Here is a 17,825-nt window from a genome sequence, read left to right as displayed (position 1 = left end):
CAGCCCCTTCACCAACACGTTCAATGCGAAACAATCTCTGTCTGGTTCAATGTCCATCTGAGCCGTTTGAAAAGTAAAGATGTATTTTAAAGAAGTGTTAATTAATGCGTTCACAGAGAATAGGAAAGCCCTGCTGTTAGCTGGAGGTGCTGGTCTTACTGTTTTCGGACTGGGACTTGGGTATAAGTATTTTCTCAAGCCGGAGAAAGTTGTCCGTGTGGGAGTTGTGTCACAGCTGCTCATTCACCCACTGAAATCGGGGAAAGCCGTGTCCGTGGCCCTCGCAGAATGTCAACAGATTGGTTTGAAGTGCGGTGAACTGCAAGATCGGTCAGTAGCATTTATTTGCATAACTATAAATGAATGTTATTGAGTTTAGGCTAATGTTGGCCGAGCCCCGCTTGAATTGGTGACACATGTTGATTCGTGTTAGTGATTATCAATGATTTATAGGCGTCAGTACTCATTTTACCCACCGTTATGACCACAGATCAGAAATGAGAGAATGACCATTGCAGTTCTCTATTTGACGGTGTATTGACTCCAAACTCACAGGCCAGTCTGACCGTAGCCTACGCCAGATAACTGATAAAACAATCACAGCTACTTACTCACTGTCAGGACATGAAAAGAGAGCGAACAATGCCAGCATGGCAATGTAACAGATGTCCAGCGCCCTGCCCTTAAATACATTTAATTTAGTCCTTGAAACATTTTAATTGATACTGCACAATTCTATTAATTCCTATGGCGGAGTGCCAATATGGCCCGACCAGAGGCTTCAAAGCCTCTCAAAGTCCAATACATGTAGCATCAGCAATCCAGGGTTGATTATCATTTTTTATTATTCAGTGTGTTTCTATTGGCTAATAGCAGTAAGGACTATCTGTTATTCATTGTGTTTCTATGGGCTAATAGCAGTAAGGACTGTCTGTTATTCAATGTGTTTCTATGGGCTAATAGCAGTGAGGACTATCTGTTATTCATTGTGTTTCTATTGGCTAATAGCAGTGAGGACTATCTGTTATTCAATGTGTTTCTATGGGCTAATAGCAGTAAGGACTATCTGTTATTCATTGTGTTTCTATTGGCTAATAGCAGTGAGGACTATCTGTTATTCAATGTGTTTCTATGGGCTAATAGCAGTAAGGACTATCTGTTATTCAATGTGTTTCTATTGGCTAATAGCAGTAAGGACTGTCTGTTGTTATTCAATGTGTTTCTATTGGCTAATAGCAGTAAGGACTATCTGTTATTCAATGTGTTTCTATTGGCTAATAGCAGTAAGGACTATCTGTTATTCAATGTGTTTCTATTGGCTAATAGCAGTAAGGACTATCTGTTATTCAATGTGTTTCTATGGGCTAATAGCAGTAAGGACTATCTGTTATTCAATGTGTTTCTATTGGCTAATAGCAGTAAGGACTATCTGTTATTCAATGTGTTTCTATTGGCTAATAGCAGTAAGGACTGTCTGTTGTTATTCAATGTGTTTCTATTGGCTAATAGCAGTAAGGACTATCTGTTATTCAATGTGTTTCTATGGGCTAATAGCAGTAAGGACAATCTGTTATTCAATGTGTTTCTATTGGCTAATAGCAGTAAGGACTATCTGTTATTCAATGTGTTTCTATGGGCTAATAGCAGTAAGGACTATCTGTTATTCAATGTGTTTCTATTGGCTAATAGCAGTAAGGACTATCTGTTATTCAATGTGTTTCTATGGGCTAATAGCAGTAAGGACTATCTGTTATTCAATGTGTTTCTATGGGCTAATAGCAGTAAGGACTATCTGTTATTCAATGTGTTTCTATTGGCTAATAGCAGTAAGGACCGTCTGTTGTTATTCAATGTGTTTCTATGGGCTAATAGCAGTAAGGACTGTCTGTTATTCAATGTGTTTCTAATAGCAGTAAGGACTATCTGTTATTCAATGTGTCTCTATGGGCTAATAGCAGTAAGGACTATCTGTTATTCAATGTGTTTCTATGGGCTAATAGCAGTAAGGACTATCTATTATTCAATGTGTTTCTATAGGCTAATAGCAGTAAGGACTATCTGTTATTCAATGTGTTTCTAATAGCAGTAAGGACTGTCTGTTATTCAATGTGTTTCTATGGGCTAATAGCAGTAATGACTATCTGTTATTCAATGTGTTTCTATGGGCTAATAGCAGTAAGGACTATCTGTTATTCAATGTGTCTCTATGGGCTAATAGCAGTAAGGACTGTTTGTTATTCAATGTGTTTCTATGGGCTAATAGCAGTAAGGACTGTCTGTTATTCAATGTGTTTCTATGGGCTAATAGCAGTAAGGACTGTCTGTTATTCAATGTGTTTCTATGGGCTAATAGCAGTAAGGACTATCTGTTATTCAATGTGTTTCTATGGGCTAATAGCAGTAAGGACTATCTGTTATTCAATGTGTTTCTATGGGCTAATAGCAGTAAGGACTATCTGTTATTCAATGTGTTTCTATGAGCTAATAGCAGTAAGGACTATCTGTTATTCAATGTGTTTCTATTGGCTAATAGCAGTAAGGACTATCTGTTATTCAATGTGTTTCTATTGGCTAATAGCAGTGAGGACTATCTGTTATTCAATGTGTCTCTATGGGCTAATAGCAGTAAGGACTATCTGTTATTCAATGTGTTTCTATGGGCTAATAGCAGTAAGGACTATCTGTTATTCAATGTGTTTCTATGGGCTAATAGCAGTAAGGACTATCTGTTATTCAATGTGTTTCTATGGGCTAATAGCAGTAAGGACTATCTGTTATTCAATGTGTTTCTATGGGCTAATAGCAGTAAGGACTATCTGTTATTCAATGTGTTTCTATGGGGCTAATAGCAGTAAGGACTATCTGTTATTCAATGTGTTTCTATGGGCTAATAGCAGTAAGGACTATCTGTTATTCAATGTGTTTCTATGAGCTAATAGCAGTAAAACTATCTGTTATTCAATGTGTTTCTATTGGCTAATAGCAGTCAGGACTATCTGTTATTCAATGTGTTTCTATTGGCTAATAGCAGTGAGGACTATCTGTTATTCAATGTGTCAGCTATGGGCTAATAGCAGTAAGGACTATCTGTTATTCAATGTGTTTCTATGGGCTAATAGCAGTAAGGACTATCTGTTATTCAATGTGTTTCTATTAGCTAATAGCAGTAAGGACTATCTGTTATTCAATGTGTTTCTATTGGCTAATAGCAGTAAGGACTATCTGTTATTCAATGTGTCTCTATGGGCTAATAGCAGTAAGGACTGTCTGTTATTCAATGTGTTTCTATGGGCTAATAGCAGTAAGGACTATCTGTTATTCAATGTGTTTCTATGGGGCTAATAGCAGTAATGACTATCTGTTATTCAATGTGTTTCTATGGGCTAATAGCAGTAAGGACTGTCTGTTATTCAATGTGTTTCTATGAGCTAATAGCAGTAAGGACTGTCTGTTATTCAATGTGTTTCTATGGGCTAATAGCAGTAAGGACTATCTGTTATTCAATGTGTTTCTATTGGCTAATAGCAGTAAGGACTCTCTGTTATTCAATGTGTTTCTATTGGCTAATAGCAGTAAGGACTGTCTGTTATTCAATGTGTTTCTATGGGGCTAATAGCAGTAATGACTATCTGTTATTCAATGTGTTTCTATGGGCTAATAGCAGTAAGGACTGTCTGTTATTCAATGTGTTTCTATTGGCTAATAGCAGTAAGGACTGTCTGTTATTCAATGTGTTTCTATTGGCTAATAGCAGTAAGGACTATCTGTTATTCAATGTGTTTCTATGGGGCTAATAGCAGTAATGACTGTCTGTTATTCAATGTGTTTCTATGGGCTAATAGCAGTAAGGACTATCTGTTATTCAATGTGTTTCTATGGGCTAATAGCAGTAAGGACTATCTGTTATGCAATGTGTTTCTATGGGCTAATAGCAGTAAGGACTATCTGTTATTCAATGTGTTTCTATGGGCTAATAGCAGTAAGGACTGTCTGTTATTCAATGTGTTTCTATTGGCTAATAGCAGTAAGGACTATCTGTTATTCAATGTGTCTCTATGGGCTAATAGCAGTAAGGACTGTCTGTTATTCAATGTGTTTCTATTGGCTAATAGCAGTAAGGACTATCTGTTATTCAATGTGTTTCTATGGGGCTAATAGCAGTAATGACTGTCTGTTATTCAATGTGTTTCTATGGGCTAATAGCAGTAAGGACTATCTGTTATTCAATGTGTTTCTATGGGCTAATAGCAGTAAGGACTATCTGTTATTCAATGTGTTTCTATGGGCTAATAGCAGTAAGGACTATCTGTTATTCAATGTGTTTCTATGGGCTAATAGCAGTAAGGACTATCTGTTATTCAATGTGTTTCTATGGGCTAATAGCAGAAGGACTATCTGTTATTCAATGTGTTTCTATGGGCTAATAGCAGTAAGGACTATCTGTTATTCAATGTGTTTCTATGGGCTAATAGCAGTAAGGACTATCTGTTATTCAATGTGTTTCTATGGGCTAATAGCAGTAAGGACTATCTGTTATTCAATGTGTTTCTATGGGCTAATAGCAGTCAGGACTATCTGTTATTCAATGTGTTTCTATGGGCTAATAGCAGTAAGGACTGTCTGTTATTCAATGTGTTTCTATTGGCTAATAGCAGTAAGGACTATCTGTTATTCAATGTGTTTCTATTGGCTAATAGCAGTAAGGACTGTCTGTTATTCAATGTGTTTCTATTGGCTAATAGCAGTAAGGACTATCTGTTATTCAATGTGTTTCTATGGGCTAATAGCAGTAAGGACTATCTGTTATTCAATGTGTTTCTATTGGCTAATAGCAGTAAGGACTATCTGTTATTCAATGTGTTTCTATGGGCTAATAGCAGTAAGGACTGTCTGTTATTCAATGTGTTTCTATGGGCTAATAGCAGTAAGGACTATCTGTTATTCATTGTGTTTCTATTGGCTAATAGCAGTGAGGACTATCTGTTATTCAATGTGTTTCTATGGGCTAATAGCAGTAAGGACTATCTGTTATTCATTGTGTTTCTATTGGCTAATAGCAGTGAGGACTATCTGTTATTCAATGTGTTTCTATGGGCTAATAGCAGTGAGGACTATCTGTTATTCATTGTGTTTCTATTGGCTAATAGCAGTAAGGACAATCTGTTATTCAATGTGTTTCTATGGGCTAATAGCAGTAAGGATTATCTGTTATTCAATGTGTTTCTATTGGCTAATAGCAGTAAGGACTATCTGTTATTCAATGTGTTTCTATTGGCTAATAGCAGTAAGGATTATCTGTTATTCAATGTGTTTCTATTGGCTAATAGCAGTGAGGACTATCTGTTATTCAATGTGTTTCTATTGGCTAATAGCAGTAAGGACTGTCTGTTGTTATTCAATGTGTTTCTATGGGCTAATAGCAGTAAGGACTATCTGTTATTCAATGTGTTTCTATGAGCTAATAGCAGTAAGGACTGTCTGTTATTCAATGTGTTTCTATGGGCTAATAGCAGTAAGGACTGTCTGTTATTCAATGTGTTTCTATGAGCTAATAGCAGTAAGGACTGTCTGTTATTCAATGTGTTTCTATGGGCTAATAGCAGTAAGGACTATCTGTTATTCAATGTGTTTCTATGGGCTAATAGCAGTAATGCTAAATTCAATGTTTCATCTAATAAGGTTTTTGTATTAGTTGACACCTTAAGGGGTCTTTAACATTCAAAGTCAAATAGTCATACCAAGGATCATTTAGCTAACTTAAAACAATTCCATATGTAGGCTTAGAACTTCATTTATGTAATAATAATAATAGTATGTATTTTAATAAAATACATACTTTGAAGAACAAACATTGTGGCAATTCATATCTTGTAGTAAAACTGTACATAACACATTACATGTTAAAGGATAAATATTCTCTTACTTCGAAAATAGTCTTAGTTATATAGGTCTAGACAAAATCCCAAACTAACAATACATAGAATTTTATACCATTTCAGTCATTTTAAATTGTAAAGTTGTGTCTTTCTTTATACACAATATCACAACAAATGTTTCCAATCTGGGAGGTGAACTCGATGAAGTGTTCAATCATTTCACTGTGTATTTCAGATCAAATCAAGGCATTAGAATGTTCCAGAATAAAGCTTTACACTGTAAACATATTGGAGCTGTATTAAGTAACAGACAACAGCTTTACACTGTAAACATATTGGAGCTGTATTAAGTAACAGACAACAGCTTTACACTGTAAACTTATTGGAGCTGTATTAAGTAACAGACAACAGCTTTACACTGTAAACATATTGGAGCTGTATTAAGTAACAGACAACAGCTTTACACTGTAAACATATTGGAGCTGTATTAAGTAACAGACAACAGCTTTACACTGTAAACACATTGGAGCTGTATTAAGTAACAGACAACAGCTTTACACTGTAAACATATTGGAGCTGTATTAAGTAACAGACAACAGCTTTACACTGTAAACATATTGGAGCTGTATTAAGTAACAGACAACAGCTTTACACTGTAAACATATTGGAGCTGTATTAAGTAACAGACAACAGCTTTACACTGTAAACACATTGGAGCTGTATTAAGTAACAGACAACAACTTTACACTGTAAACATATTGGAGCTGTATTAAGTAACAGACAACAGCTTTACACTGTAAACATATTGGAGCTGTATTAAGTAACAGACAACAGCTTTACACTGTAAACACATTGGAGCTGTATTAAGTAACAGACAACAACTTTACACTTTACACTGTAAACACATTGGAGCTGTATTAAGTAACAGACAACAGCTTTACACTGTAAACATATTTGAGCTGTATTAAGTAACAGACAACAGCTTTACTCTGTTTTTTGCTCTGACATGCACTGTCAACTGTGGGACCTTATATAGACAGGTGTGTGTGTACCTTTCCAAATCATGTCCAATCAATTTAATTTACCACAGGTAAATCAAGTTGTAGAAACATCTCAAGGATGATCAATGGAAACAGGATGCACCTGAGTTCAATTTAGAGTCTCACAGCAAAGGGTCTGAATACTTATGTAAATAAGGTGTTTCTGTTTTCCATTTTTAATACATTTGCCAAAATTTCTAAAAAACATGGGCCCCTATGGGCCCCAGTCTGTCATTATGGGGGTATTGTGTTTTAGATTTAAAAAAACCCAAATATATATATATATATATATATATATATATATATATATATATATATAGTAGAATAAGGCTGTAACGTAACAATGTGGAAAAAGTCAAAGGGTCTGAATACTTTCCGAATGTTGAATTAATTCAAATGTTTTTATACACGATATTCCAAATGCCTGTATCACAAGAATCAAGATTTTGTTATTTTTAGTTTTTCTGAGCGTTTACGTCCGACTTGTTCTCATGGTGTCTTTTCTTGGTCTCGTTTCCTTCACTCCTCTGGACAGTGCACCTTCATGTTTACACCAGAGATCTGAATGACAGATGCTCATGTCTCCGCCGAAAGGCGACGAGCTTCTTGACTTTTTTTTTCTTTCTCTCTTCTGCACATTTTAAACTGGCCTTTTATTGTCCCCCCCCAGCACAAGGTGCATCTGTGTAATGATCATACTGTTGAATCATCTTCTTGATATGCCACACCTGTCAGGTGGATGGATTATCTTGGCAAAGGAGAAATGCTCACTAACAGGGATGTAAAGAAATTTGTGCAGAAAATTTGAAATAAATCAGCTTTTTGTCCATATGGAACATTTCTGGGTTATTTTATTTCAGCTCATGAAACAGGGGACCGACACTTAACATGTTGCGTTTATATTCAGTGGACAGTACCAGTCAAAAGTTTGGACACACCTACTCATTCCAGGGTTTTTCTTTATTTTTACTATTTTCTACGTTGAATAATAATAGTGAAGACGTCAACACTATGAAGTAACACATATGGAATCATGTAGTAACCAAAAAAAAAGTGTTGATCAAAATATATTTGAGATTCTTCAAAGTAGCCACCCTCTGCCTCGATGACAGCTTTAACCAATCGGGAGCCACCCTCTGCCTCGATGACAGCTTTAACCAATCGGGAGGCCCCGTGGACACTTATTCTATTGTCTTCAAACATGCGCGTTTTGTTAAGATGAATTACCATATTCTGAAGGTGATTTCTGTAATTCTGGTCTAAAGTAGTGCCCTATTCCCTATGGGCCCTGGTCTAAAGTAGTGCCCTATTCCCTATGGGTCCTGGTCTAAAGTAGTGCCCTATTCCCTATGGGCCCTTGTCTAAAGTAGTGCCCTATTCCCTATGGGTCCTGGTCAAAAGTAGTGCCCTATTTCCTATGTTCCCTGGTCTAAAGTAGTGCCCTATTCCCTATGGGTCCTGGTCTAAAGTAGTGCCCTATTCCCTATGGGTCCTGGTCTAAAGTAGTGCCCTATTCCGTATGGGCCCTGGTCTAAAGTAGTGCCCTATTCCCTATGGGTCCTGGTCTAAAGTAGTGCCCTATTCCCTATGGGACCTGGTCTAAAGTAGTGCCCTATTCCCTATGGGCCCTGGTCTAAAGTAGTGCCCTATTCCCTATGGGCCCTGGTCTAAAGTAGTGCCCTATTCCCTATGGGTCCTGGTCTAAAGTAGTGCCCTATTCCCTATGGGCCCTGGTCTAAAGTAGTGCCCTATTCCCTATGGGCCCTGGTCTAAAGTAGAGCCCTATTCCCTACGGGGTGGATGCCCTAATCATGGATATGGGTCCTGTTACATGTCCTTTAAATTACAATGCTGCCGGTCAAGGCAGTGGAGAACGCTGCTCTGTTTTGTGCCTGTCGTACACAGCTACTGGAAGATGAAATGCACTTTTTAAAAATCGTTATTTAACTAGGCAAGTCAGTTAAGAACAAATTCTTATTTTCAATGATGGCCTAGGAACAGTGGGTTAAACTGCCTGTTCAGAGTTGTACCTTGTCAGCTCGGGGGTTTGAACTTGCAACCTTCCGGTTACTAGTCCAACGCTCTAACCACTAGACTACCCTGCCGCCTCTACACTCTAACCACTAGGCTACCCTGCCGCCTCTACACTCTAACCACTAGGCTACCCTGCCGCCTCTACACTCTAACCACTAGGCTACCCTGCCGCCTCTACACTCTAACCACTAGGCTACCCTGCCGCCTCTACACTCTAAACACTAGGCTACCCTGCCGCCTCTACACTCTAACCACTAGGCTACCCTGCCACCTCTACACTCTAACCACTAGGCTACCCTGCCGCCTCTACACTCTAACCACTAGGCTACCCTGCCGCCTCTACACTCTAACCACTAGGCTACCCTGCCGCCTCTACACTCTAACCACTAGGCTACCCTGCCGCCTCTACACTCTAACCACTAGGCTACCCTGCCGCCTCTACACTCTAACCACTAGGCTACCCTGCCACCTCTACACTCTAACCACTAGGCTACCCTGCCGCCTCTACACTCTAACCACTAGGCTACCCTGCCGCCTCTACACTCTAACCACTAGGCTACCCTGCCTCCTCTACACTCTAACCACTAGGCTCCCATGCCTCCTCTACACTCTAACCACTAGGCTACCCTGCCTCCTCTACACTCTAACCACTAGGCTACCTGCCTCCTCTACACTCTAACCACTAGGCTACCCTGCCACCTCTACACTCTAACCACTAGGCTACCCTGCCTCCTCTACACTCTAACCACTAGACTACCCTGCCTCCTCTACACTCTAACCACTAGGCTACCCTGCCACCTCTACACTCTAACCACTAGACTACCCTGCCTCCTCTACACTCTAACCACTAGGCTACCTCCCACCTCTAACCACTCTAACCACTAGGCTACCCTGCCGCCTCTACACTCTAACCACTAGGCTACCCTGCCGCCTCTACACTCTAACCACTAGGCTACCCTGCCGCCTCTACACTCTAACCACTAGGCTACCCTGCCGCCTCTACACTCTAACCACTAGACTACCCTGCCGCCTCTACACTCTAACCACTAGACTACCCTGCCGCCTCTACACTCTAACCACTAGGCTACCCTGCCGCCTCTACACTCTAACCACTAGGCTACCCTGCCGCCTCTACACTCTAACCACTAGACCACCCTGCCGCCTCTACACTCTAACCACTAGTCTACCTGCCGCCTCTACACTCTAACCACTAGGCTACCTGCCTCCTCTACACTCTAACCACTAGGCTACCTACCTCTACACTCTACACTCTAACCACTAGACTACCCTGCCGCCTCTACACTCTAACCACTAGTCTACCTGCCGCCTCTACACTCTAACCACTAGGCTACCTACCTCCACTCTACACTCTAACCACTAGTCTACCCTGCCGCCTCTACACTCTAACCACTAGGCTACCCTGCCTCCTCTACACTCTAACCACTAGGCTACCTGCCTCCCCTACACTCTACACTCTAACCACTAGGCTACCCTGCCGCCTCTACACTCTAACCACTAGTCTACCTGCCTCCTCTACACTCTAACCACTAGACTCCCTGCCGCCTCTACACTCTAACCACTAGACTACCTGCCTCCTCTACACTCTAACCACTAGTCTACCTGCCTCCTCTACACTCTAACCACTAGGCTACCTACCTCCTCTACACTCTAACCACTAGTCTACCCTGCCGCCTCTACACTCTAACCACTAGGCTACCTGCCTCCTCTACACTCTAACCACTAGGCTACCTACCTCCCCTACACTCTAACCACTAGGCTACCTGCCTCCTCTACACTCTAACCACTAGGCTACCTACCTCCTCTACACTCTAACCACTAGGCTCCCTGCCTCCTCTACACTCTAACCACTAGGCTACCCTGCCGCCTCTAACTAACTGTCACCCCCTGGATAATGCTGTGTTTGTCTGCAGACACTGGCTGGTGATCACTGAGGATGGTCATTTCGTGACGGGCAGACAGGAGCCTCGCCTCGTTCTGGTATCTCTGACCAGCGAGGGGGGGCAGACGTGTCTGAACGGACCAGACATGGAGGAGCTCAGGTTCCCCCTACTGCAGCCCGACAACCCTGTCATTGACTGCAGGTATGTGTTACTAATGACATGCCACTGGGCTTTGAGTAAAGCCAGTGTGTCTGTGTGTGTGGATGACTCAACACCACACACGTTAACTACTACAGCGACTGAAATGACTGCAACACTCAACAAAGAGGAATAAGTTACTCCTAACTATTAAAAATGTGTTGTATTTGGGACAAATCATTCACTAAACCTTAAACCTCAACTAAATCTTGTAATGAATAATGTAGGAATTGAGCAAGTTGAGGTGACTAAACTGTCATGGTCAAAACATATTGATGCAACAGTAGCTAAGATGGAGAGAAGTCTGTCCATAATAAAGCACTGCTCTGCCTTCTTAACAACACTATCAACAAGGCAGGTCCTACAGGCCCTAGTTTCTACCTTCTTAACAACACTATCAACAAGGCAGGTCCTACAGGCCCTAGTTTCTACCTTCTTAACAACACTATCAACAAGGCAGGTCCTACAGGCCCTAGTTTCTACCTTCTTAACAACACTATCAACAAGGCAGGTCCTACAGGCCCTAGTTTCTACCTTCTTAACAACACTATCAACAAGGCAGGTCCTACAGGCCCTAGTTTCTACCTTCTTAACAACACTATCAACAAGGCAGGTCCTACAGGCCCTAGTTTCTACCTTCTTAACAACACTATCAACAAGGCAGGTCCTACAGGTCCTAGTTTCTACCTTCTTAACAACACTATCAACAAGGCAGGTCCTACAGGCCCTAGTTTCTACCTTCTTAACAACACTATCAACAAGGCAGGTCCTACAGGCCCTAGTTTCTACCTTCTTAACAACACTATCAACAAGGCAGGTCCTACAGGCCCTAGTTTCTACCTTCTTAACAACACTATCAACAAGGCAGGTCCTACAGGCCCTAGTTTCTACCTTCTTAACAACACTATCAACAAGGCAGGTCCTACAGGCCCTAGTTTCTACCTTCTTAACAACACTATCAACAAGGCAGGTCCTACAGGCCCTAGTTTCTACCTTCTTAACAACACTATCAACAAGGCAGGTCCTACAGGTCCTAGTTTCTACCTTCTTAACAACACTATCAACAAGGCAGGTCCGACAGGCCCTAGTTTCTACCATCTTAACAACACTATCAACAAGGCAGGTCATAGAGGCCCTAGTTTCTACCTTCTTAACAACACTATCAACAAGGCAGGTCCTACAGGCTCTAGTTTCTACCATCTTAACAACACTATCAACAAGGCAGGTCCTACAGGCTCTAGTTTCTACCTTCTTAACAACACTATCAACAAGGCAGGTCCTACAGGCCCTAGTTTCTACCTTCTTAACAACACTATCAACAAGGCAGGTCCTACAGGCCCTAGTTTCTACCTTCTTAACAACACTATCAACAAGGCAGGTCCTACAGGTCCTAGTTTCTACCTTCTTAACAACACTATCAACAAGGCAGGTCCAACAGGCCCTAGTTTCTACCTTCTTAACAACACTATCAACAAGGCAGGTCCAACAGGCCCTAGTTTCTACCTTCTTAACAACACTATCAACAAGGCAGGTCCTACAGGCCCTAGTTTCTACCTTCTTAACAACACTATCAACAAGGCAGGTCCTACAGGCCCTAGTTTCTACCTTCTTAACAACACTATCAACAAGGCAGGTCCAACAGGCCCTAGTTTCTACCTTCTTAACAACACTATCAACAAGGCAGGTCCAACAGGCCCTAGTTTCTACCTTCTTAACAACACTATCAACAAGGCAGGTCCTACAGGCCCTAGTTTCTACCTTCTTAACAACACTATCAACAAGGCAGGTCCAACAGGCCCTAGTTTCTACCTTCTTAACAACACTATCAACAAGGCAGGTCCAACAGGCACTAGTTTTGTCACACCTTATGGAACAGCAGGGACTGTGAAGCAACACAAACATTGGTACAGACACACGATAACATACACACACGTACACATGGATGTTGTGTTGTAGAGTAGGGGCCTGTTGGCACACACTTAATGTGTTGTGAAATATTTTGTGACATGTACTGTAGTTAGGGTCTGTCCCCGACTAAAATAAATCTTGGTCGAACCAGTCGTCTGTTCTTTCCGAAATTTTCAAACGTGTATTTTTCTATGTAGTGTCTAACTCTTCTGTCTGTGTCAGCAGAAAGTGTCTTAACCCTTCTGTCTGTGTCAGCAGGAAGTGTCTTAACCCTTCTGTCTGTGTCAGCAGGAAGTGTCTTAACCCTTCAGTCTGTGTCAGCAGGAAGTGTCTTAACCCTTCTGTCTGTGTCAGCAGGAAGTGTCTTAACCCTTCTGTCTGTGTCAGCAGGAAGTGTCTTAACCCTTCTGTCTGTGTCAGCAGGAAGTGTCTTAACCCTTCTGTCTGTGTCAGCAGGAAGTGTCTTAACCCTTCTGTCTGTGTCAGCAGGAAGTGTCTTAACCCTTCTGTCTGTGTCAGCAGGAAGTGTCTTAACCCTTCTGTCTGTGTCAGCAGGAAGTGTCTTAACCCTTCTGTCTGTGTCAGCAGGAAGTGTCTTAACCCTTCTGTCTGTGTCAGCAGGAAGTGTCTTAACCCTTCTGTCTGTGTCAGTAGGAAGTGTCTTAACCCTTCTGCCTGTGTCAGCAGGAAGTGTCTTAACCCTTCTGTCTGTGTCAGCAGGAAGTGTCTTAACCCTTCTGTCTGTGTCCCAGAGTGTTTAGTACAGACATCCAGGGCAGGGACTGTGGAGACGAGGCGTCTAGCTGGCTGACCCGCTACCTGGGGGCAGGTAAAACCTATCGCCTGGTGCACTTTGAACCCCACATGACACACAGGAGATCAGCGGATAGCGAGCCTCTTTTTCCTCGCAATGAAAAGGTAACAGCTCAGTTGGTGGATAGATTTTAATATATTTGATCGTTCAAAGTAGTCGGCTGCTCCAGCCAGAGAGAAAATTGCAAACATTAAAGTGATCAAGGACAAATGTAGCTCAGTTGGTAGAGCATGGCACTTGTAACGCCAGGGTAGTGGGTTCGATTCCCGGGACCACCCATACGTAGAATGTATGCACACATGACTGTAAGTCGCTTTGGATAAAAGCGTCTCCTAAATGGCATATATTATTATTATAATACCTTAGTTACCACTTTATGACTTAGTTGATGGTTTTGATTAACATAGTAAAGTTATGCTTGTTCCACACTTGCATTTCCTTCCTTTTTTAAAAGAGGGACTTCTGACCTCAGTGGGACTTCAATACAGGACTCAGTAATACAGTAATACAGTAATACTCAGTAATACAGTAATACTCAGTAATACAGTAATACTCAGTAATACAGTAATACTCAGTAATACAGTAATACTCAGTAATACAGTAATACAGTAATACTCAGTAATACAGTAATACTCAGTAATACAGTAATACTCAGTAATACAGTAATACAGTAATACTCAGTAATACAGTAATACAGTAATACAGTAATAGTAATACAGTAATACTCAGTAATACAGTAATACAGTAATACTCAGTAATACAGTAATACTCAGTAATACAGTAATACAGTAATACTCAGTAATACAGTAATACAGTAATACTCAGTAATACAGTAATACTCAGTAATACAGTAATACTAATACTCAGTAATACAGTAATACAGTAATACAGTAATACTCAGTAATACAGTAATACTCAGTAATACAGTAATACTCAGTAATACAGTAATACTAATACAGTAATACAGTAATACAGTAATACTCAGTAATACAGTAATACTAATACAGTAATACAGTAATACTCAGTAATACAGTAATACTCAGTAATACAGTAATACTCAGTAATACAGTAATACAGTAATACTCAGTAATACAGTAATACAGTAATAACCAGTAATACAGTAATACTCAGTAATACAGTAATACAGTAATACTCAGTAATACAGTAATACTCAGTAATACAGTAATACTCAGTAATACAGTAATACAGTAATACTCAGTAATACAGTAATACTCAGTAATACAGTAATACAGTAATACTCAGTAATACAGTAATACAGTAATACTCAGTAATACAGTAATACTCAGTAATACAGTAATACTCAGTAATACAGTAATACAGTAATACTCAGTAATACAGTAATACTCAGTAATACAGTAATACTCAGTAATACAGTAATACAGTAATACTCAGTAATACAGTAATACTCAGTAATACAGTAATACTCAGTAATACAGTAATACAGTAATACTCAGTAATACAGTAATACTCAGTAATACAGTAATACTCAGTAATACAGTAATACTCAGTAATACAGTAATACTCAGTAATACAGTAGATCAATACTACATCGGGTCTGACGCTCGTCGGATGTGACAGGGCTTTGAACCCATATCACGGATTACAAATGGAAACCCAGCCGCGAGCCGCCAAGTCACGCGAGCCGCCAAGTCACGCGAGCCGCCAAGTCACGCGAGCCGCCAAGTCACGCGAGCCGCCAAGTCACGCGAGCCGCCAAGTCACGCGAGCTTATCAGACGAGCTAAATTCCTTCTATACTCGCTTTGAAGCAAGAAACACTGGAACCATGCATCAGAGCACCAGCTGTTCCCGACGACTGTGTGATCTTGCTCTCTGTAACCGATGTGAGTAAAACCTTTAAAGAGATTAACATTCTTGAGGCAGCGGGGCCAGATGGATTACCAGGTTGCAAACTCAGAACATACGCTGCTGATCAGATGTCAAGTGTCTTCACTGACCCAGTCTGTAATAACTACATGTCTCAACCTGTCCCAGTCTGTAATAACTACATGTCTCAACCTGACCCAGTCTGTAATAACTACATGTCTCAACCTGACCCAGTCTGTAATACCTACATGTCTCAACCTGACCCAGTCTGTAATACCTACATGTCTCAACCTGACCCAGTCTGTAATACCTACATGTCCCAACCTGACCCAGTCTGTAATACCTACATGTCTCAACCTGACCCTGACCCAGTCTGTAATACCTACATGTCTCAACCTGTCCCAGTCTGTAATACATGTCTCAACCTGATCTGTCTCATGTCTCACCTGACCCAGTCTGTAATACCTACATGTCTCAACCTGACCCAGTCTGTAATACCTACATGTCTCAACCTGACCCAGTCTGTAATACCTACATGTCTCAACCTGACCCAGTCTGTAGTCTGTATACCAACATGTCCAACCTGACAGTCTGTCTCAACCCAGTGTAATACCTACATGTCTCAACCTGACCCAGTCTGTAATACCTACATGTCTCAACCTGACCCAGTCTGTAATACCTACATGTCTCAACCTGACCCAGTCTGTAATACCTACATGTCTCAACCTGACCCAGTCTGTAATACCTACATGTCTCAACCTGACCCAGTCTGTAATACCTACATGTCTCAACCTGACCCAGTCTGTAATACCTACATGTCTCAACCTGACCCAGTCTGTAATACCTACATGTCTCAACCTGACCCAGTCTGTAATACCTACATGTCTCAACCTGACCCAGTCTGTAATACCTACATGTCTCAACCTGACCCAGTCTGTAATACCTACATGTCTCAACCTGACCCAGTCTGTAATACCTACATGTCTCAACCTGACCCAGTCTGTAATACCTACATGTCTCAACCTGACCCTGACCCAGTCTGTAATACCTACATGTCTCAACCTGACCCAGTCTGTAATACCTACATGTCTCAACCTGACCCAGTCTGTAATACCTACATGTCTCAACCTGACCCAGTCTGTAATACCTACATGTCTCAACCTGACCCAGTCTGTAATACCTACATGTCTCAACCTGACCCAGTCTGTAATACCTACATGTCTCAACCTGACCCAGTCTGTAATACCTACATGTCTCAACCTGACCCAGTCTGTAATACCTACATGTCTCAACCTGACCCAGTCTGTAATACCTCATGTCTCAACCTGACCCAGTCTGACCCAGTCTGTAATACCATGTCTCACCTGATCTGTCTCATGTCTCAACCTGACCCAGTCTGTAATACCTACATGTCTCAACCTGACCCAGTCTGTAATACCTACATGTCTCAACCTGACCCAGTCTGTAATACCTACATGTCTCAGTCTGTAATACCTACATGTCTCAACCTGACCCAGTCTGTAATACCTACATGTCTCAACCTGACCCAGTCTGTAATACCTACATGTCTCAACCTGACCCAGTCTGTAATACCTACATGTCTCAACCTGACCCAGTCTGTAATACCTACATGTCTCAACCTGACCCAGTCTGTAATACCTACATGTCTCAACCTGACCCAGTCTGTAATACCTACATGTCTCAACCTGACCCAGTCTGTAATACCTACATGTCTCAACCTGACCCAGTCTGTAATACCTACATGTCTCAACCTGACCCAGTCTGTAATACCTACATGTCTCAACCTGACCCAGTCTGTAATACCTACATGTCTCAACCTGACCCAGTCTGTAATACCTACATGTCTCAACCTGACCCAGTCTGTAATACCTACATGTCTCAACCTGACCCAGTCTGTAATACCTACATGTCTCACCCAGTCTGTAATACCTGTCTCAACCTGACCCAGTCTGTAATACCTACATGTCTCAACCTGACCCAGTCTGTAATACCTACATGTCTCAACCTGACCCAGTCTGTAATACCTACATGTCTCAACCTGACCCAGTCTGTAATACCTACATGTCTCAACCTGACCCAGTCTGTAATACCTACATGTCTCAACCTGACCCAGTCTGTAATACCTACATGTCTCAACCTGACCCAGTCTGTAATACCTACATGTCTCAACCTGACCCAGTCTGTAA

General features: G+C 41.2%; 1 protein-coding gene across 1 annotated transcript in view; it reads left to right on the top strand.

The window, feature by feature from the left end:
* The window catches only part of marc1 (mitochondrial amidoxime reducing component 1), a 79,484-nt gene continuing 61,659 nt past the window's right edge, over positions 1 to 17,825 (top strand). Inside the window, exons 1-3 of the mRNA XM_052496038.1 lie at positions 1 to 330; positions 10,882 to 11,052; positions 13,710 to 13,875. Of these exons, the coding sequence (XP_052351998.1) occupies positions 80 to 330; positions 10,882 to 11,052; positions 13,710 to 13,875 (588 nt within the window). The 5' untranslated portion in view covers positions 1 to 79. The remainder of the gene's footprint in view (positions 331 to 10,881; positions 11,053 to 13,709; positions 13,876 to 17,825) is intronic.

Source organism: Oncorhynchus keta, chromosome 35 (genome assembly GCF_023373465.1).
Source record: "Oncorhynchus keta strain PuntledgeMale-10-30-2019 chromosome 35, Oket_V2, whole genome shotgun sequence".
NCBI classification, from domain to species: Eukaryota; Metazoa; Chordata; class Actinopteri; order Salmoniformes; family Salmonidae; genus Oncorhynchus; species Oncorhynchus keta.
The sequence above is the reverse complement of the archived record's forward strand: the minus strand, read 5'-3'. Positions and strand labels throughout refer to the sequence as shown.